This window comes from Etheostoma cragini, chromosome 13 (genome assembly GCF_013103735.1).
Source record: "Etheostoma cragini isolate CJK2018 chromosome 13, CSU_Ecrag_1.0, whole genome shotgun sequence".
NCBI classification, from domain to species: domain Eukaryota; kingdom Metazoa; phylum Chordata; class Actinopteri; order Perciformes; family Percidae; genus Etheostoma; species Etheostoma cragini.
The window spans coordinates 14,268,123-14,290,579 of NC_048419.1; the positions used below are offsets into that span (position 1 = coordinate 14,268,123).

The 22,457-nt window shown below is 41.4% G+C and overlaps 1 protein-coding gene across 1 annotated transcript in view; it reads left to right on the forward strand.

Moving 5' to 3' along the window:
* Nucleotides 1–530: 530 nt before the first annotated feature.
* Nucleotides 531–22,457, forward strand: part of LOC117955402 (protocadherin-16-like) — an 82,128-nt gene continuing 60,201 nt past the window's right edge. The window contains exons 1-4 of the mRNA XM_034889883.1: nt 531–1,084; nt 14,908–15,753; nt 15,872–16,069; nt 16,688–17,461. Coding sequence (XP_034745774.1) covers nt 14,926–15,753; nt 15,872–16,069; nt 16,688–17,461 — 1,800 coding nt within the window. The 5' untranslated portion in view covers nt 531–1,084; nt 14,908–14,925. The remainder of the gene's footprint in view (nt 1,085–14,907; nt 15,754–15,871; nt 16,070–16,687; nt 17,462–22,457) is intronic.

Sequence of the window (22,457 nt, forward strand, 5' to 3'; positions counted from 1 at the left end):
AAATCTGGGTTGATGAATGACTCCCATCTAGCTGTGCTGATGTGAGCAGTCCAAAGTGTGTGTGTGCGCGTGTGAACCTCAGCCCAGCCAGCTCTGCTGCTACTTCTCTCAGTAAGCCTACAGCTTTTACATCCAGATACTTGAAAAATACCAGAAAACTGAAAACCTTGATTTTAACTTCAATAATAAGGCTACTAGGCTACTCTAAAATTTCAGAATTTAAATTGAAGTTGAAAATATATACCAGTTTAAATCCGATATATAATCTAAAGCTATAAGCTTTTGTTGTGAAATGTAACGCAATGACTCATTTCCATGCATAAACTCCTCTTTTGATGGCGCATGGTGCGCTCCTTTGTCTTAAAGACTACTTCCACTGAACGGAGCTGGGGGGCACCAAAGTCTGCTCTCCAATCTTCTCTCTCTGCTAAAACCCCACTCTATACAGCCTCCATCTCCTCTGTCCCCCCTTTTGTGTAGCTACCCGAATAAATTAGCAACCCAACTCGGTTAAGGGAGGAGGAGTGTTGGGGGGCTGGGCTTTGTGGTGGAGGAGTCGGCTTTCAGTCGGAGAGGTGCACGGTGCCGTGAAGCGGCTCTGTCTCAGCACACATGCACACACACACCCCTTCCTTGAGTGACTGGATGCTGAAAGAGAGAAAAAGAGGAGAGACACGTTTAGGATCAGCGAAAGACCGGGCAGAGCACTGCAGGGCCACAGAAATCCCTTTTCTTCTGCAGACAGCAAAGAAACCGTAGAGCTTTCCAGCTGATTCAAGCGCGCTCACCTGACACGGGAACCGAGACGCAAAAAAACCTCTTCACTGGAGTAGTAAACCAAACCTGGCGGTCTACCGGATTAGAAAATCTGTGGAATTGGCTCAACTATCATTTGTGAGGGATATTATGTAAAAAAGAGAAGGAAAAAAGCCCTGTCCAGCTGGCCAGCACAGCTCCATTCAAGATTTTGTTCTGGTGGATTGTCTGTCGTTGAGGGGGAATTGGAAACCCGTTTGCATACTAATCAGTTTTGGAGGGGATATCCAGAGTCTACAACCAGCACTGCGGAGTGGATCAGATGAATGTAAGTACCATCTCCTTTATTATCAACCTCTGTGTTCACTGATGCATCTGATCAGCAAGAGATTAAGGTAGAGAAATTAGCCCTTCCAGTTCCCCACATAGAAGGGTGCATCCTGCATCTGCACCTTGCATGCAGGAGCTCGTAGTTGTGGGGAGACCAGAGGGACTACAGTAGTAGGCCTATCATACAAGATCAGTGGATTGTGGTGATGGAGCATAGTCTCATATTTATTATTGATTACCAAATAGCCAAGTATGGAGCCAAAGAATGGAGCCCTTTTAAAAATGCATACTATAAAGGAAAGGGAGGTCTAGTAGGCCAGTAGGCTCATTTAGTTGTATGGAACTATTTGATGACAGTAAATGGTTTCCTCATCTGGGTTTACAACTTACAGCGAATACACTTTGTTTGCAGGGAGGACATATCCACTTAATGGGAAACACCATAAAGTGCACAAAGTGATTCATATAGCATACTCTGGACTAATTCCTGGCGAGACCAACTAATGTGACAGTGTAGGGATTCATGAAAACTGTGAGGCGTCACTTGTGGAGAGAATTTGACGTACTGCTGTGTACCTTTTGAGCAAAGCACTTAGACCATATTCTACTGCAGGACCTGCTCTGCTGATGGTGGTGTAGATTTCCATTTTCTGTACGATTATGAAAACAGAACCCAAACATTGCAGGGTAGAGACCAGAGACCGCATACAATAAACATACAAAAATAAGAAGTCCAAGAGGTTATTAGATAGTTTTATTGTATCCAGTAAATACATTTTGACAGAGTTATATATATATATATATATTTTTTTTAAACATGAAGTGTATTTATAGCAGCCAATTCTGTCTACATATGTTTACATGGCCAAAAGCTAAAAATGGAAAACCAGGGGCATATTTAAGTGCCTAACCACAATAGTTATCCCGGTCATATCTGGTGTCTGCTGGCATCCACAGCCACTGTTTTTTTGCTGAGGAGGGATACGGATCTTTGAATTATTACACTATCTACTTACATGGACTCATGTCCTCCAGCTCTGAAGCATACTGGCCTCAGCCTCAGGTCTGCATGCAACCAGTAAAAGTTTGGTTTCTTGCAGAATGAAGAGGCGTGCAGCAAGACATTTTCTAATAGGAACCATATGGATATCTGTTTGTGCGGCTGCGACTAAGTAGAGCTTGTGTTTGTACAAACAACTTATTATTAGTCATATCAGCTGCTTAGCGTAGCTCATACACAGGAGCAAGACTTTGGATATTTTACAATTGTGGCAATTAATACATTTCTAGAGAATTTAGTTATATCTTGATTCTTGAGGTCATAGTGTAGATTTTTAGAGGATACAATCATAAAAAGATGAATTCCAAGTTTGGGCCTAGACCACCATTAAATGATGGTGTGGCAGCTGAGGTGTCCACCTATGACCCCTGACCTCCCTGTAAAAGATGAATTTATTAATCCTCCTTTAGCTGTGGTGATTCACTATTGTCATTGCTACCCGTCAATGGTGGGAATCAGTGTTTTTTTTACACTGTGTATAACAAGCGTGCCAAAGCAGAGAGGTCTCATCATTCAGTTCAGTGTCAAGTCTTTTTGTAGATCTTATCAACAAAAGTAAACAGTCTGCTGTTTACCTTGCAATTCATGTGGTTCAGTGGAGCTGAATGGATGAGCATGATACTCACTCTGCCAGGTTTAGGGTGATTCTCATCAGGGCTGTGTTCATAATACATACACTCAGCATCTGCTCAAAGACTTTGTATTACAATATTTGTGGGAGGTGACTAAATAATAGCAATTACACTCCAACCACCATTCCTTTCAGTGTAAATTGGATTATTGGGGGTACATGTTGGCAGCAACGGGGCCTTAAACTTGGCTGGGTTTCTTAATTTTATTCTACTGCTTGTATATTGAAAATGTTACATCTAAATAATTCTGGCATGCTGGCAAATATAGTTAAATCTCTGTTTTAAACCTTTCATTAAGTTTGCCTTTTTTTTCAAGATTAAATCTAATATCACAATCTTTTGGGTCTTTACCTAAAAGTTTACTCTAACGGTATTACTTTAGGGAATATCCAAATTCAAGCTTCCGCAAGTCTCAAGTAATCTTTAAAATTTACTTTAAACTCCGATGATAAACAGTGTAATTAAATTGTGCATTCACCACCCACATTGACACTGAAATCCTACTTGTATTGTAAACATTGTTGTCCTCTTTTTGGCTCCCACAAAACTTAAAAACACAATGTGGTCTTTTTCAGCCAATTTTTAGTAGTGCATGGTTTTATACTGTAAACTCTTTCTCACAAAGTCTAAAACTTGGATTGTTATTTAAGAAAAAACAAAGAGACCACTTGTACAATATTGCAGAGAAAACTGTAGAGAGTGAAGGCTTTGGTGTAATATCTGCTCCAACTCATCAACCCAATTTATGGCGTAGTGCCAACAGAGAAAAAGAAAAAAAACAGAAAGCATCTTCCCACCCAAATGTTGCAGCTCAAACAAAATTCTATCTAATTGTGTCCTAGAATAGTTTTTTCCTGGGTTTTGTTTTTGTGCATGGGAAATCCGCATCTGACTACAAATATCGGAAAGTGACTCAGAGTCTCCCTCTTACTCTCACCCTCTCCCTCTCTCTCTCTCTCTCTCACGCACACACGCACACAACATGGGACCTCCGCAAGCTTTACCTCACCTCACTCAATGATATTCCTCCATTCCCCATACCCCAACAAACCAGATCCTAACTCTCAACACCACATGCTTTAAATGCTAAATTAACACCTTAAAATGAGGGAAGGCAAAATGACCATTTGTCCTCACAAGTACAGAAAATACAACACACACTCATCAGTGTTGAATGGGTAGCAGATGACAGCCAACCCAAAATCTAAAGATTGTTTTCCTCTTCCCTGGCTCCACAAGTAGCTAGTGGAATTATTTACCTTCCATCTTTCACTCACTGGGGTTTGTGTTGGTGTCTTTGTTTACCTCGCAGACCAGTCTTAGACATAACATAAACCAAAGTCTCAATAATGAGGGGATTAAATGTCATTTATGTTGAGTAGGCAGCATGTGAACTATAACCAGTGTTAAGCAGCAGTATTGCATGATGAGTAGTTTGGTTTCCTGGAAAGCCACTTCTGTTTGCATCATGCATCCACAGGAGGACCAGGCAGTTATTAATACTTAGCAGTGAAGTCAGGAAATAAGATTCCCATTGATAAGGAATCCCCTTTGCTGATTGCTCCACATTTCATTAACTTTAACCTCAGGGCCTCTTGGTTGCCATGGCAGCTACAATTGCCAAGTCTGCCATATTGCTGTGATTAAAATCATGAAATTGAATTACACCATTGTAAAATTTGAGCTGCGTGTGTGCTTATATGCAGAGAACGTATTTCCACAAATCGAAATTGAACTTAAAATACAACTGTATCGTGCGGGTTTCAATGACCTTACTGTAAGTATGTCAATGCATTGGTGAAATTTCGTCAATACATTTAAAAAATTAAACAATTATATAAAGGCATCAGGTTGTAATTTCCTATTTTTATTTTGGCTTTGCCTTCAAAACTTGTTCCCATTTTCTCAGCACTTACCATACTTGCATGTTTAATGTTTCCTTTATGCTGCTAGAACTTTGGGAGATAATGTTTATATTATGATATACAAGTTCATACTTTGCAATGTGTGGTCGTTAAAACGTGTTCATATTAAATAAAATCTGGCAAAATGAATCAAACACTGATACATAATCATCCTGAGTCATACCTTATTTTAACTTAGCTCTGACAGTGTTCTATAGTCTGTATCCTGGGGAAATACAGATCTTACCTTCCTACTTACAGTATGAAGGCCCATCTATCTGTTGCTCTGGAGAAGATATTAGTGTATGGCTGCCTCAACCAATCAAAGGAATGACTGGACTCTGCTGTCAGATTCAGATTGATTGACTAGCTGGAGTTTTCAGATGGTGCATTTCCATTTTTGTTTGTTCTGAGGCCCAGTTCTAAAGTAATAGTCATTATTCTGTCTTGGTCCCGGCTGTAGGGATCCTGTTAGTGTAATGATCAGGTCAGCTGAATGGGAAAGTCTCCAGACACTGGCTAAATAAAAAAATTGAAAAAAGCTTTACAGTGCAGAACAGTAGGTGCTGTCTGCTTTTGGGCGAGTTCCACTGCCCTCTAAAAATACCATAAGTGTTAAATGTCTCGACTTGCTACAGTGTAATCTGTAATTTTGACAACAGATGTTGATCCAAAATGGCCAGCGTAACCAGACCAGGCTTTAAGATTCAGATCTGGGATAATCACTGCTTGAAATGGGTTGTTATATTTCCTGGAGGAAGCTGCTGATGGAAGTCCTCTTGGTGTTGTCTCGAGTTTCCCCACCCTTTGTTTCTCCACTGTGGGTTGGAACTGAGACACTGGCCCCTGAATGCCAAAGTGTGGCTAGATCATTGGAACTCTGGGTTTTTCATTGTTGCAGTAGATGGATGGAAGAAGTGAGTTGGCGTCTGTACATGCCTGTGTGCAAGCGAGCAAGTATGTGGCCTTTGAATATACAGTACTTTTAAAAAAGATATGTCTTTTGGGGTACAACTAATGACTACTTCCATCAGCAGTAAATGTCTTAATTCTTTTGTTTACCAATAAATTAAAGGTCCATTATGTAATATATTTAGTGTAATAAATCCAAAAATGACCCCAATGTGGGGTAAATGTTGGAGATGTATTTGAAAGATGGAGACCGCTTAGAGCCCAGAAGGATGCAGAGTTGGCTAATTTTCGGTAATTTCAGGTAAGCATTGGCTTCAGGCTAAATTGTCAAAGCTACAAGGGACGGCCATTTTATGTAATTTCAACATTTGTGTACTCACATTGAATTATATTACTCGCACAAACAATTGAGAAGCAGCCAGTAAAGTGATCCCGACATGTAATGGTGCCATGCTAACCCTGCTAACTGCTAACGTCACCGGAGGTGTGTATGTCTGTCGGGTGGAGAGGACAGACACAGGACAGAGTTGTGTTTTTAGCAGTTTTTACTGTAATTTGTGTCTGTCAGTTGGCTACTGAGCTCCGTCTGAGCAGGGGCTTTTATGACTGTCAATATAGCCAGCATTAGCAACGTTAGCTACTGTGCTGCGCTGTGTTCTAGCAACATTGTTGTGGATGCTGCGGTCTCAGCCTGGCAACCATTGTGAACTTCCAGTCTGGGGGGGAGGGGCGGGGGAAACAACGCTCTCCAGTATTTTGAATTTGAACGGCATTAACTATTTTAAACACTAGTTGTCAGTATTACATATTGCACCTTTAACTGTTCAATCCATGAAATGCCAGAAACCAGCTGGTGTGAAAGTGTCTTCATTGTTAATTAATTTTCTCTCTATACACCAATTGATTAATTGACTAGCTTTTTTAGCACTGTATTCTTTCAGATGCCAGAAGAGACATTTCTGCTCGGATCTCTTTATCAGTTCTTCTCCATTGAGGCAATGACTGGTGCAGGCATGTATATGCACATATGTTTCCAAAAAAAGTGATATATTCATTTCATTAGTCACATGAAGAGATAAATGTGAGAATGGCCATGAGCAAAGATGAATGAAATGTTGGAACTGCTGTCCATCTGGGTGCATGATGAATGAGAGGTGTCTGAGCTCTCAAGGCAAGCGGGCTGAGCAAAAAGAGGAAGAGAGAGCTTGTCTGCGTAGAGTCTCATGTGTTTTTAATGAAGTAAGCGAGATGATTTGAGCTTCTGGTAACTTCAAACACTTGCACTAAGCTGAGAATTGCATGTAGGGCACCGCAGCGCAGGTAGTGCAACGTGTTACGCAAGTTAAGGGATTCAGAGACTGGATGGGTGTGGGTGGTGTGAGACAAAAGGAGAGAATAGAAGGAAAAGTTGGCTGGAGAAAAGTTCTTTGCTTTGGGAAAATATTATATTCTGTGTTGTTTGCCATTGACATTTCTGTCAGAGAATCAAAGTGCCATTGATCAGTCCTGAAGTTACTTTGTTCATTTGGAGCCTCAAATCCATCCATCAAATCTGTTACGATTTCATCCTTTATTAACTGATGAGTATTGATGTCTTTTCAAGTCTGTAGAGCAAATTTAAACAAAGACAGACAGACTTAATTCCCAGGCTTACCACAAGACATATAATGGAGTAACATGATACAAAGGCATTCTCTTGGAGAACAGCTGTCGGCGCACCACTAACCCGAGAGTTGATGGAGAATTTAATAACTAATAAGCTAAGTCACTGCCCCATATTCTGAGCTAGGGATAAATAATTACAGATTTTGATAGTTTTACAGATTTTTCAACCAAAGAAGAGCCACATTCCCAGTGTCTCCGAGTGAAATTAACCCCGTAGCATTTCTCTTAGGAACATAATAACCTCTTTTCACCCTCAGAAATGTAGCTTTGTTAGCTGTGATTCATGTTTATGTGTTTTCTGAAACAATAACATGACCTGATATGACTTTCTGTCTGGTTTGCTGTTAGGCCGTGCCGCCGATTATTTCATTGGGTGGAATGTGGAAAAAGATTAAAGTGTGTGTGTGTGTGTGTGTGTGTGTGTGTGTGTTTGTGCGTGTGTGTTTATGTGGGAATGTGTGTGTGGTTCAGTTAAGAGATAGATCTTTGGTTTCCCTTCTTTCACTTTTGTGACTAAAGTATGTACATATTGCCACATGTGGGGACTCACTTGCCATATGTCCCCAGATTATTTTCAGAGTTTTAGGTTTTAAATTATGACTGGGCTAAAGCTATCTTAGGTTAAAGATTATGGTTAGGAAAATTCTACAGGTAATTAAAGTAGCAGGTGTGTGTGGGTGTCAGTACAACATGATCACACACAGACACCAAACAAGTAATTTGTTAAATATTGCAATCGGTTAGTGATTTGCATAGCGTTATGTTGACATTGGAATGTAATGATTTTCATGCACACTGTCTAATTTTACTGATTAATTAACCACGACATACCTAAATGGCTAATAAAAACAACAACTCTGTGTGCTATGCATACTACGGATATGTGGCAAAATGCACTGCCAAATGAAGCAGCCATTAGGTACTTCTTTGTACATTTTAAAATCTTCCACATTACATTTAATATTTCCTGATCCTTTTCCAGTCAGTGTTCTTCTTTTCACTACAGTGGATTAAATTGGTGTTCTCCTATCAAGTAGAACTTAAAATGCAAGGGTATTTATCTCAGTCATGGAGTTGGTTTGGCTTGACGATATGCCCTTGTGGGATAATAAACATGATCTGATGGGGAGGGGCGATGAGTGATGGTAGATGGCAGCTGTTGCTTCACCTTCAGGGATATCTCGCCATGTCAACATTTTTTTTTTTTTACTTTGTTTTGTATTATTATCTCATTCTTTCTTTACCTTCTTAACCTCACATTCTTTGAATTTTCACCCACTTTATTCATTTTTCAAGAATCATCTCACACACACACACACACACACACACACACACACACACGCACGCGTGGCCTTGAAGGTTGAGGGGTTAGTGAATCACCACCGGCTGTGTTTTCACTTCATGGCTTCACTGACGGTCCAGAGGTTACATTATTTATGTGGGTGCGTGTGAGGCTGCATGCATGTAAGTGATTCAGCACTCATTCAGACTATGGTTAACTGTATGTCATGTTTCTGTCTCTGTCACCGTGGCAATGCTTTTCTAAGGAAACCTCATTCTGAATCTTTTGTCTGCATATCTAGATCCACTTCTTTCTCGGCTCCTTCCATGTCTGAGTGTGTTGTTCCCTTTCTCCTTCTTGCCTGTCGGGCAGTAAAATCTAGGACGTTTTGTAACAGGGGAACCGGGCAAAGTTTGTAAGTGTGTGTATGTGTGTGTGACTGTTTTCCAGCTTGACATCCTCTGTGTGGTTAAATAAACAAATCTGAGTCATCAACCCAGCTTTGAATTGTCATGCTGCTGCTGCAGCAGAGTTTCAGGGTCTTCTGCGGTTCTTTTACCCCAACTATTATCCTCATTGAGTTGAGTAAAAAAGTGCATTGGGAGATGCAAAATGTGAGTGTTACATGAGTATACAGTTATGTTGTAGCAGCATAGTAGATTGAGACTGATTTGATAATGTCAACAAGTCTACATGATTAGTGCTACACTAAGTATTGAGTCAAATATACGTAGCCCATTGATAAATTAAGATGAACAATGGCTACAAATAGCACTTGAACCTATTGATTTTTTGGCGAACAGAATAGGATGCAACATACAAAAAATCATTACTTAATTTTAATATCTTAAATAGCACTACCCCCAGCATGAGGACACATAATGTTCAACCAGGGCTGCTTTTTTATGGCTGAGAATAAAACAAAACTAAACAACAAGTCAGCGCTTTAACCTCATTTTCATCGCATCATTTCACATCCAAATGAGAGCATGGAGCCAAACCATGAAAAAATATCTCCCCAAATACCCTCAGAATAGAAGACAAATCTTTATCACAGAAAAACAATTATGTCTTCTGGATTATTCTTTTCTAGTCTATTCTTTGGAATAGAACATAAACTGCAATATGAAAGCAAAGTGTGGATTCTCTGTCATGGAACAGAGGCTCGCTTTTACTGTAAACTGAGAAGTTTCTACGATGACGTCCTCAGCAGCCTTGCTGATGTCACTGACATAGACATTTATGTAGGAAATAAGTCATAAAATAAAACTCTAGAGCAACATTTCACGGACAGAATTAAAAACAAAGGCCTTCACAGAGTTGATGTAAACGAGGAAAAATGTTACAGCTGGGTTCCTCGGTACAAAAGTTTGGAATCATTGACATAGTTCTAAATTGAACAAGAAATGAAGAGAGAAATTAAAAGATGATTAAGTAATGATGGATCAACTGAATGTATTTTGTTCCATTAAAAGTATGCATTTGTGGCTACTAGATTAGTTGTCACTCTGTATCAGATGAACCAATTACGTTACAGCTCACAGTAACCAAGGCACTGGTTCATAATTAATTCAAATGTACTTCTCTAGATTCTACCAGTCTCCACTAACCAGATACGTAGGTTGGGTTTTACAGGTTGTGAGAGCTTTATGGCTGCAGACGTCCCCTGAGTGAGGTAAACTAATTGTGTGACACAGTCATGAACTCTCTCAATACATAGTAGTATTAATATTGATTGTGCTTTGGTGCAGCATTTGCTTGTATATTTCAGTGTGTGTGTTACTGTTGAGACAGTCTGGCTGTCTGAGGGGCCTGTGCTACGATACTTTAGTTTACATTTTTAGTTTGTTTTGTTTAGTTAATACATCATAATTGTCTCGTTAAACACAATTTCAGAAGGTACGATGATCACATGTAGGCCGCATGAAATGGAGAACCCCAAATAAGCTTTTCAGGGGGGTCCGTTTAGTAAATGTAGTCTGGAAAGGGGGAAAAGTAAAACTGAAACTGAGGAAAAAGGTATATATGTAGAAGTGAATTTCAACACACACACACACACACACACACACACACACACACACACACATACTCACATTGCTAATGACAGCTGGGGTTGGAAACGGGACGTCTATATCAAGAGATCCGGAGAAAGGCGACTCAAGGGGAGAAAGGGTCATAGTTGGCGTCCCCCTAAACCCACACACACAACCCAAATGACATGAAAACTGAGATGCAAAGCATTCCTCCATCTTCTACCCCCACCCGACTCTCAGCACTCCTTTCCCTCCCTCTCTCTTCTCACAAAGCTTTATTCTGCTTTAGCCTGTTTCACTACAACCTGGCCTAACCTACCCATTCTCTGTCATTTAAAGAGTTGGTGTTGCTCTAGCCACCCTGCAATTTAACAATTGCAGAGAACTGTGATCATATTTTTTCATGCTTTTAAATGGCACCCAAACTACAACAATCTAATATCTTAACACCACATAGAGCGCATGCATAAAATGGATTGCAAGAAAGATGTTGCAAGATGAGAAAATCGGATTTTTGCATTTGGGTTTTTTGGGACTATCTGAACACAAGGTTGTATTCAGTGGCTGGTCTTTATGACAGGAATACTGTATTTTAACTTCTGTATTTTAATTTAACCTTTTGTAGTCTTTTTCCTGTCTGATTTTAGTGTCATTTACAGGAACTAGCCAATGTTTGTTCTGGTTGACACAGAAGCAGTTGAAGGGCTGAATGAGTGGCTGCCAACTATCTACAGGCAATGCTAGATCTATCAACCACTGAGGAACTAGCTGAATGCAACCCTGTGCTGTTCTACCAAATCAGAAAAAACATGGCTGAGATAGAGGCGGTGTGGAGAGGCCGTTACTTGGAACTTTGGGACTTTGGGTCCTGTTTAGCTTGGCCCATGGGTAGCTATGGCATGCCCTACTAGATCTGCTAAATCCATTAGAGGGGATGGACAAAGGGAAGAAGGAGGGAGGGACAAGGGAGGGAGATAGAGAGGCCTGTTTAGAATTGGCACTGCATGAGGAAAAGCTATTCCTCACAACTAAGATACGACAGCGCAAACACACTCACGCACATCCTCATACACATACTGTACTGCTTTAAATGGTCACATCCTATAGAAAACACTTTGGTTTTCTATTATATGGAAACACCACTTAAGAGTGGAGGCCCATGTATTTGAGGCTTTGAGGCTTGTGCACAGCAGAGGCAGATTATGGGGGTGCAATGCCAGATATAATGTGGCTGAGACTGCTTGGAGCCCTCTGGGTCTGCCCTGCCTGTCAATGTGGTCGCACAGATATGATGTCACTGCTTGCATACACATGTGTTGTGCAGGCGTACAAGGACATAAATGCATTAAGCACATGCAACCAGACAGACAGGTTCAATGTTCGGTGTTTTTTTTTCCTTATTTCATGTACATTTTTTGAATTTAATATGTAATCAATACCATCACTTGTGTTAAATATTAGAAACGCCATTCATCATAATTAGCAGAATGTAAAAAGAGCGCCACTAGAGGGAGTGAATCAGGTGGTTGTGTTTTCCACTGGACAAAAGTCAAAGCCAGTATCCTTTCAGCATGAGCTTTATTTTACCCCTGCTCTCTCCATTCTTCATCAGCTTGGGTTATCCAGTGTAAACACAAGTGTATTACAGCACATGTCAAAAGGGAGATGATGTCATTCACTGACTGCTCATTGACAGTGACCGATTGCATCCGTACAAACTGTTCATCAATATAACCTTTCACTAACACTCATCTAAAGCAGTGAGGGAGAGAGGACGTAAAAGGACACATGTACGTCATCGCACACTTTGAAATATACCATTCTGACGTTCCTGTTCAATCATAAGTTATTCCTACACAGCTCAGTGGTCATTAAAGACAAAAAGACAGTAAAGCCAAAGCAAACTGTAATCACTCCTCAGAATGTAACTTGTTTTATTGTTTCCTTAATCCAGTCTTTCCATCTCTCTTGTTCTTTTTTTGTACTCCCTGGTTTTCTCAATGGCTGCATTATGGTACTCTAGTGTACTGTTAGTTCATTTCATCACAGAGTGTGAGTTTCCCTCCTAGCAGTAGAAAGGGTTCTTTTTTATCATTACACGGATAATTCTCTCTCTGAGACCTACTCTTTCAACTCTTCGCTTTTGTTCTCTTTTCCTCCCGCGCTTATTCAAGACACAAAAACTCACAATTACTTTGATGCCCTGCAAACACAACAAAAGAAAGGCGTGTATGCAGACTATGCTCAGGCTCAGATCTACTTCCCTCTTTGCGTAGGAGTGCAGCAACTGTCCAGAGCAGCCATCTGGATCAGATGTAGAGGTCAATGACCATTCCAGAGGGGCCACTATCAGTCGCCCTCTCTCTATCCCAGTGGAGCCATAGACTTTATTAATCTCTCCTCCTCTGAGGCCTCATAAACTACCTCAGAAGGTCAGGGTCAATAGTAAAACTAGTGGGGTGGATGATTGTCAGGAGTTATACTTAAAGTATTTGAGAAGAAACTGAAAATCAACTAGTTATGTTAAGCTCAATTATAAGCAAGTATTTTAGCATTTCTATGTGTCTCTGATTCCGATTAAGGTGATTGACACAGTGAATCTACTCCAACTGCTGAGTGCAACCTCACTTTGATCAACTTATTGATTATTAGACATAAACTGCTTTTCATCATTTTTTATGTAGAATACTAGTCAGCCTATGGCTTTTTTTGGTGTGAGTGTGAAAGCTGTAATTCACCGTGAATGCTTTAATTCAACGGCAGCCGGCAGCAGGCTGGCTTTCTCTCGAGAGGTGGAACACATTCCTTAGGTTAACTGTCCAGACTATACGTGCACTGGGGGAGTGATTGTCTGGGTGAATTTGGCTGGACAGCAAAGGCCAACAACCACCATTGACAACTAACCTCCTGTGTCCTACTAGCCCTTTGCGTGCATCACACATCTAGAGTTTTGAGGATTTGTACCAAACATTGGCTAAGACTAGGTCAGGCAGGACTTATTCACATTCCAGAGGATTTAGGTGTTCAGCCCCCCTCTGGTCTGTGTGATAAATGAGGTAGGTTAGGGCTTGATGGTCCTCCTCATTGCAGGATGTTTTGAAGTGTTACACGCTCAATAAATCTTTCCCTTTACATACGAGAGGGACACGTATAAACAATTGTTCTCATTTTGAATATAATCTAAATATCTTTAGACCTCATCAAGGGCTAAAAATTAGCATCTATCTCATTAGAATTTACAGCGGCCATGTAGGTTAAGTTTATATTTCCAGATTTTAATGACCTTGTGTAAAAGGTATGTGTGTCAAACCTGGGTCAAATCCCATTTGCAAATAATTATTGGTGTTTGTTTTAAGTTGCTGGAAGTACCAGATGGTAGGTTAGCTGCAGGATAACTCGGACACTGTCAGGTGAGTTTTAAACTCTTCCTTGCAGTCAAAAAGACAAATCACTCTTCTGGCACAACAGGAATATAAAGCATTGTTGGCAAAAGTGTTTGACCCTGGACTCATGCATTCTTTTCTGGATAGTTACAGTATGTGTATCTGTTAAGGATTAGATCCAGGCAATGACTGATAAGATTGACGTAACATTAGAATAAGGAGCATATTACCTTCATGGATATGTGCATGTTTTACAGTGTGGGGAACAAAGAGACTAAGCTTACCGTCTTAAATGACTGCTTTTCCCCATAAAGCTCCTGCTGAAAAAGCTATAGACTTACTAACTTTCACATGCATTCCATGTATTTGTAAGTGTGTTTGTGTGTGTGTGTGGGTGTGGGTGTCAGCCTTTGCTGTCATGAAATAAAAGTCTTACAAAGGATTATGGTGCCCATTTCAGTGTCTTAAATGGGGTTCGCTTGGGTTTTTAGGGATACCTCTGGACACTTTAAAATGTTCTCACCCAGTGAATAAAATGTGTTATCCTTCAGATATATATAGTTTATGATTCTGTCCCCAATGGGGTTCAAGCCAATGTGGATCCTGGACACATTTAGACTTCCATTTGCATGCTCTTTCAAAGTCTCCTGATCCAGCTGAAGAGTTCTTTCCAAAATGTTATATTATGTGAATTTAATGGGGGGAAAAAAGCTGAAATTCATCATGTTGTGTCTTTAATATAGGTTCTGGATTGTAAAAGTGTTAGCACGTTGTTACGCTAGAATTTAAGATACAAACTCCACTTCCTGGTGACAATTTGTTTTCATTTGTGGTTAGGGAGAAAGTACATTTTTAAGATTTTTCATTCTCTAATTGCTCAATAATTCCCACATCATAAACATTTTAGGAATACAATTTTGCTGTGGCTGATATCTTTCTCTTTCTCCCAGGTGTAGCAGACCCTAGCCATGCCAATAACAAGCAAAGGGTCAAGACGGAGGGCTTGGGTCAGTGGAACCTGCATGTGTTCAAGTCTCTGGCGATGGAAGCCACTCTTTTATTTCTGCACCATCCTTGTTCTTGTTCAGTCTACAACTGTCCTCGGAGCACTGGAGCTCCAGCTGGATGAAGAGCAGCCGGCAGGGACCATTGTTGGTGATATTAGCGCTGGGTTACCGCCTGGTGAAACTGGGGGTCTTTACTTCATCTCGGACCATGAGAGCACAGGCGTAAGCAACGATCTCAATATCGACGAAACCACAGGAATCATAACCACTGCACGCCGTCTGGACCGTGAGCAAAGGGACCACTACAGCTTTATTGCCGTGACAATGACGGGAGTCACTGTTGAAGTTTCGATCACTGTCAACGACATCAACGACCATGCACCTGTGTTCCCCAAAAAGAAAGCTCTTCTTAAGATCCCTGAGCACACAGCAGTGGGGACTAGGTTTTCCCTCGAGCCTGCAACGGACGCGGACAAGGACCAGCTGACCACCCAAGGCTACGCTATTCCAGAGGGCAACGTTGGCCAGGCGTTCAGACTGGAGACCAAGAGAGCTGCGAACAAGATGCTGTATCTAGACCTGGTGGTCAATGGACTCCTGGACAGGGAGAAGCGCTCATTTTACACTCTGGTCCTCGAGGCCTTTGATGGGGGCTCACCCAGGCGGATGGGATCCATGACCCTGGAAGTGACTGTGACCGACATCAATGATCACGCGCCGGTCTTTAATCAGAGCAGATACCACGCTATTATCTCTGAAAGTCTCCAACAAGGCAGCAGCATCCTACAGGTTAGCGCAAGTCTTGCCAGTGTTCAGAACTATTACTTCAGTAATAGTTCTTGCTTTTGTAAATCCAGATTTTCCAGGGTCATTTTAATTTCAGTGTTTGACTTCCTTATCATTTCAGGTGTTTGCAACCGATGAGGATGAGGGCGATAATGGTCTGGTCCTTTATGAAATCAACCGGCGTCAGAGTGACCCTGACCGCATCTTTGTCATAGACATTAAGTCCGGGGTCATCACTCTGAATAGGCCCCTGGATTATGAACTGAAGAGGGTCCATGAACTGGTGGTCCAGGCCAGGGATAACGCCAGCCACCCTGAGGTAATTGCATGCCTGGTTATTCTAAACAGTGTGTTTAAGATAATTTGCTGGTGCTTTTAATGATAACAGGTTATATAGGGCTGCATGATTTGAGGAAAATATGCAATATGGGATAACGTTGAAATTGCGATAACAATATCCGTTGCGATAAACAAACAGATATTAAGGTGTATTCAGTTCTGCTGCTTTGAGTATTTTGCTAAGATACAACAAATTGCTTGTTGAATTTAAAACAAATGAAAGGAAATCATTTCCAGCATTATTTTATTGAACAAATGGAACAATAAATTGCATTTAAAAGGTGCCACTAAAAAAATACAATTATTAATTATTTTAATGTGCAGTTTTCGGCTGATCTAACACAACAAATATCTCTTTTGCGATCATGTCGCAGCCTTTTGCAATGTGTTTATTGCGGCAGTTGATACTGCAATGATGATGAAAAAAATAAATAAAAGAGAACAGAAGAATATATTGTGCAGCCCTAATTGTTGGACAGATTTCTGTAAAATTATTTAATTGGACAATGAAAAGTTCCCTTTTTTTGAAAAAAATAAGAAAACAATGTTACACAAATTAATTTGAATAATAAGTAACATGAAACGTGCATTTTCTCAGGTGACCAATGCGTTCGTGACCATTCATGTCCGTGACTACAATGACAACCAGCCCACCATGACCATCATCTTCCTCAGTGAGGACGGCTCTCCCAGGATCTCCGAAGGGGCCCAACCAGGCCAGTATGTAGCTCGGATATCTGTCACAGACCCAGACTATGGAGAATACGCCAACGTGAATGTGTCCCTTGAGGGGGGTGATGGGAAGTTTGCTCTCACAACCAAGGACAGCATCATCTACCTGATATATGTTGACCAGGTCTTGGACAGAGAGGAACGGGACACGTATGACCTGAGGGTTATGGCCACAGACTCTGGCACGCCTCCCCTCAGGGCGGAGTCATCTTTCACCATTCAGGTGACTGATGTCAATGACAACCCCCCTCTGTTCGACCAGCAGGCCTACAGACAGACTATTCCTGAGGTTGTCTATCCTGGTTCCTTTGTTCTACAAGTTACTGCCAGGGACAAGGACCAGGGTCCCAATGGGGACGTCCGATATAGTCTCCTTAAGATTAAAAACTCCCACTCTGATTGGTTTTCCATCGACCCGGTTACAGGGATCATTACCACAGCAATGGCTCTGGACTTCGAATCAGAGCCAGCACCTAGTGTGACCGTTGTTGCGACGGATAGCGGCCGACCGCCATTGTCGTCCACAGCAAAGGTGGACATTGTGCTACAGGATGTTAATGATAACACACCTGTGTTTTCCAGCAACTTCTACAATGCCTCCATCAAGGAGAACACCCCAGCTGGGACCTGCTTCTTAGAGGTAAGAGAAACCCTGAAGAAGTTTTCTCTGCAGCCTTTTTCCACTGCCAATCTTCTATATCAAGCTCTCTTTTACTCTACTCTCTTTTATTTTGTAGGAGATCTACCGTTGTGTAATTATGTTGGTTCTCACTCTTGCCCTGTGTTTTCCTACCTTTGCAGCCAAAACCAAGAATTCACTGTCTCCCTTGTCTCTCATCTCCTTATTCATCTATTTTCACACACTCCCTTTAAGCTATATCTCTGATTACTCCCCTGGCAAAAGCCAGATTTATGCATCAACATAAATGAGTCTGGAAATCAAAGTCATGTGTGAAGTAAAAAGCCGTCTCAAAGTCCTATTTTAAAAAGGATGGTGCACTTGGAATCATTGTGATGTGATTCATAAAACCTGGGCTATGAGAGCAGAAGTAAAACCATTCAACTTGTTCATTTTGGGGTAAAATACATATATATATATATATATATATACAGTATAATATACAGAGGAAATCAGGGAGGCAGACTTTACCTGCATTCCTGAATCTCCAGTGAGGAGATTTACTTAGTGCTGGTATGTCCTCTCTCTCACCTTGTATGGTTGCCATGGTAACCAAGCCATCAGCGTTGTGTGAGCTCAATGTATCTCACGGCAGCTTGACTGTCTTGCTTTCATCTTGATTCTAGGATCTCTTCCGAGAAATGAAAAAGGATGACTGGCTGTTTGTCTTCCAGCAAGGTCTTAACTTGACATCATGCATCGTTTAGACCGACTGTTTTTACAGGTTGGTTTTACCCCTTGGCTGTTAAGCGGATGCAAAAGAAAAAGGAGCATTTCTGTTTCTCAGCATTTCAAGAAAGCCTACTGCTAGAACTTTTAAAGTGCAGTGAAGACATAAGGTGGTGAAGTAAGGGAATGTAATGAAGAGGAGTGATATGAGATGCAAATGCAATGAAAAGCAGGGAGAAAGTTGGATTGACCGGTGAAAAAAAGCGATGTGGTATTTACAGCCTTAAAGTGATTTAATTCTAAGGTGTCAACAATCACAGAAACAGTCCATCCATTGCTGAATTATTGAACCCTGTAATTTGCTCCTAATTAGGCTGCACTGATGCATTATTATTTCCCTCAACCAACGAAATGAATGCCCTGGACCTCACTTTTAGCTGTTGCAACAATTGTAATCAACTGTTAGTCGTTTTTCTAATCCTAGCCGGCAGTTATTCTGGCAGTAGGTACAGTTGTAATCCCATGCTGGTTTTGATGCCAGAGTGAGTGAATGAGGCTTGATTTGCTCATTCCGGCACGTTTCTCAAGGCTTGCTCGAACCGAGCCAAGATTCTCCGGGCACGGGTCTCCCCACAGGGCCTGCGATTTGCAGGATAATGGTAGTTGGTAAACTTTTTATTCTGGACCAATGAAATATGTGGCCACTCAGATAGGACACACACACACACACACACACACACAACCTGACTTCATACCCTAATGTATATCATTCAAGATTTTTTCTGTATTTTCTCCTTTTGTCTGCCAACCGTTGAGATTGAGGAGTATTTGGTGTTTTCAGATCAAAAACTGAAGAATTGGGTCAGCTGGTCCAGTAGACCCAGTTTACATTTCTGCGGGAGATTATTTGGCACCGGCAATCAGGTTGTGAGGTTTTGTCACGTTCCTGACAGTTCAGATGAAGGCAGAATGTTCTCAGAATTGTACCAATACTCACAATAGATAACAATCACATTATTCTACTGGCCTGGCTGGCTTGGTTTGATTTTGGACACATTGTATTAAAATGGTGAGGATATTTAATATTAAATATCTAAACAAGGAAATATGTTTTAAAAAAAGTGTTTGAAGGAATGGGGACACAAAGCCTCATTCTCTCTATCTCTGTTTTTCTAACCTATTTGTTCTGTTTGTCTTTCTTTATGTTTGTTATGATGTCTACACTCAAATACACACATATATACATGCAGTAATAGTGTGTAGGATGTTTCTTATCAGTTGGGCTAGTAGTAATCTGTAATGTGCTGCACTGTTTATGTAGCCGTGACACAAAGGAGTTATTTATTTCTTGGTTTCCCTGCTTCCTCTTCCCTTGCTTCCTTAAAGTATTTCCCAGGCAGAAAAGGTTATTGTGTGTGCGTGTGTGTGCGTGTGCGTACATTCATCTGATTCAGGTTCATATCCTGAGGAGGTAAGGGTCATGAGAAAAGCGTGAATTTTGGCTGGTGAAGTGACAATTATATTTTAGAGTGCAGCGTTTTTATTATATAAAAACTTTTTCTTTGGTATAATCTGTATATTTTCCTTTCTGTATGGGTTGTGCCTTGCAAAGGTTCTGTCAAATCCAATGAAAGGCTTACTTCCAGCATGACCCAACTGCTGGGAAGCCACTATTGATCTTACAAGCAGTGACATGCACGCTCAAGCCAAGCCTCAAATACAGTACTAACATACAACAATGGATGAAATGCAAGCTAGAAGATAAAATAGAAAATAGACAAAAAGGGGAATGAAATAGTTTACATAGCTGTGAACAAGATAGCCAAACAGAAAGCAAACGTTTGCATGCGTGTATATGTACATGTGCTTGGCTGTATGTCATACATCTGTGTATGTGAACTTGTGTACATTATTGAAGCCAAGAACTCCCTTTCAGCAGGTGAGGCTTCTCCCCTGTGATGTCCAGCATGTGGTTTTCTGGTCATGCCTGTTAAACAACACTCAATCATTTCAACAGATGCACAGATGTGCTCAGCTGGGAGATGGACAAAACCATAGACAATGGCTTGCTGGCATTGGACTACAACAGTATAAGAATAATGCACTGTCTGTTGATTAAGTGTGTTTTGACACTGTGCTCTAAAAATGAATAGTTGTCTGAATCAAAAAGAAAGAATGGAGGGAAGTAAGTTAAAACATGAGCAAAACTGGCCAAACGAAAGGCTCATAGAGACTGCACATTTGTTACGCCCCACATTCCAAAATACAGCACAAAAAGAGAATCACAACAATGATTTAGCTATTCATACATCATGGTAATTATTTAATGTGAAGGAGTTTAAATACCTTGGGGTCTTGTTTGCGAGTTAGGGGACCATGGAGCGTGAGATTGGTCGGAGAATCGGACCAGCTGGTGCGGTATTACATTCCACTTATCGCACCGTCGTGACGAAAAGGGTGCTGAGCCAGAAGGCAAAGCTCTCGATCAACCGGTCAGTGTTTGTTCCTACCCTCACCTATGGCCATGAAGGCTGGGTCACGACCGAAAGAACGAGATCCAGGGTATTAGCGGCCAAATTGGGTTTCCTCAGGAGGGGGGGCTGGTGTCTCCGTTAGAGACAGGGTGAGAAGCTCAGTCATCCGTGAGGAGCTTGGAGTAGAGCCGCTGCTCCTTCGCGTCAAAAGGAGCCAGTTGAGGTGGTTCCGATGAGGATTTCTCCTGGGCCCATCCCTAGGGGGGTGTTTCAGGTACATCCAGCTGGGAGGAGGCCTCGGGGAAGACCCAGGACTAGGTGGAGAGATTATATCGCCAACCTGGGAATGCCTCGGGATCCCCCAGTCAGAGCTGGTTGATGTTGCTCGGGAAAGGGAAGTTTGGGGTTCCCCCTCTGCAGCTGTTGTCCCCACGACCCGATACCAGATAAGTGGATGAAGATGGATGGATGGATGGATGGACATCATGGGTAGCACTAGGGATACCAGGTACCACTGGCAGAAAGAAACCATTAAAACGCAGAGGGGTTACCCCCAAAGGAACATGAATGTGCCCCAGATTGCGAAATGGCCTCCTCTAGGGAGCATACATGTCCCCATTCAATGTTTTTACAAAATTCCAATTAAATTACAGCTGTCTCTTTGGACACAATGGCTCTCCACAACAAATTTCACAGAAATCCAGGTATTTGAGATCATCTGTCAAGCACCAAACTGCTAGTCAAGGGGACATTTTAACCTAGTGACAATTTCCTTCTCACCAGTCAAATATGAGGAAATCTTTCTTTGGACCTCGTTTCTTTTTTTTTTATAGACAGACATACTATCTCATCTACTGAGCAGGCCTTATGGGTAATCAGGTAAAACAGGAAGAGAAAGTCACACGAGAACATGTGAGGGTGTGAAGGTGACTGAAATAGAGCAAAAACCTACAGGAAAAGAGACCGGTTTCTTTTAACAGGTGGAGTTAGTTGTCCTGAACTTCCCACAAAACCACTTAAATAAACAGAGCATGCCTGCATGTCAAAGCAATCAGCCCTTTTGGTGCAAAGTGCCCTGTGGCTAATGTCTTCATGGCTCTATAAGGAAAGACTAATTCTAATTAAAACATACACACCAGTGCATGCACACTGAGAATAATCACAAATGATTAATCAATAGTGCCAGAGACATTTGGTGTTTCATTGAAAACAGGGAGGTGTTCCTCTAAAGCTTTCCTGTAACATCGTACCAGTCTCGTGCTGGTGTCGCACTGAATCCGGCCCCCGTGGACACCAGACCAAACCACATGTTCCACTTGGAGCTTGCATGCTCTCCTCCAGCTAAGACCTACAAAACACACACACACACACACACACACACACACACACACACACACACCACTAGTTTTTATTAAGCTTAAAAAACTGGATGTTTTTGTCCGATGATGTTCTCCCCAAATGCTCGTTCTCAAACAGCTTTTCATCAATATAGGCTGCTCTGTTGAAACTTTACCTTGTGTGTTTTGTCAGCGTGTTTAATTTGCTGGGATCGATAGCTGAGCGAAGAAAGACTGCAAGTTGAAGCAATCACTTGTCACCACATGCATCTAACAGGTGATCAGCCCTGACAAATGATTGGACAGCAAGACGACACCAGTGAGATGATGAATTGTTTTATTACAAACATCTGGCCCCATACATGCTTACTTTCTCTCTGGTTCTGTAATTTTGCCCCTTTCTATGAGGGGCCGTCAGGGACATTATTCAGAATTACCTCTCACAAACACATGTGAAATGCTCTTACATACACTACT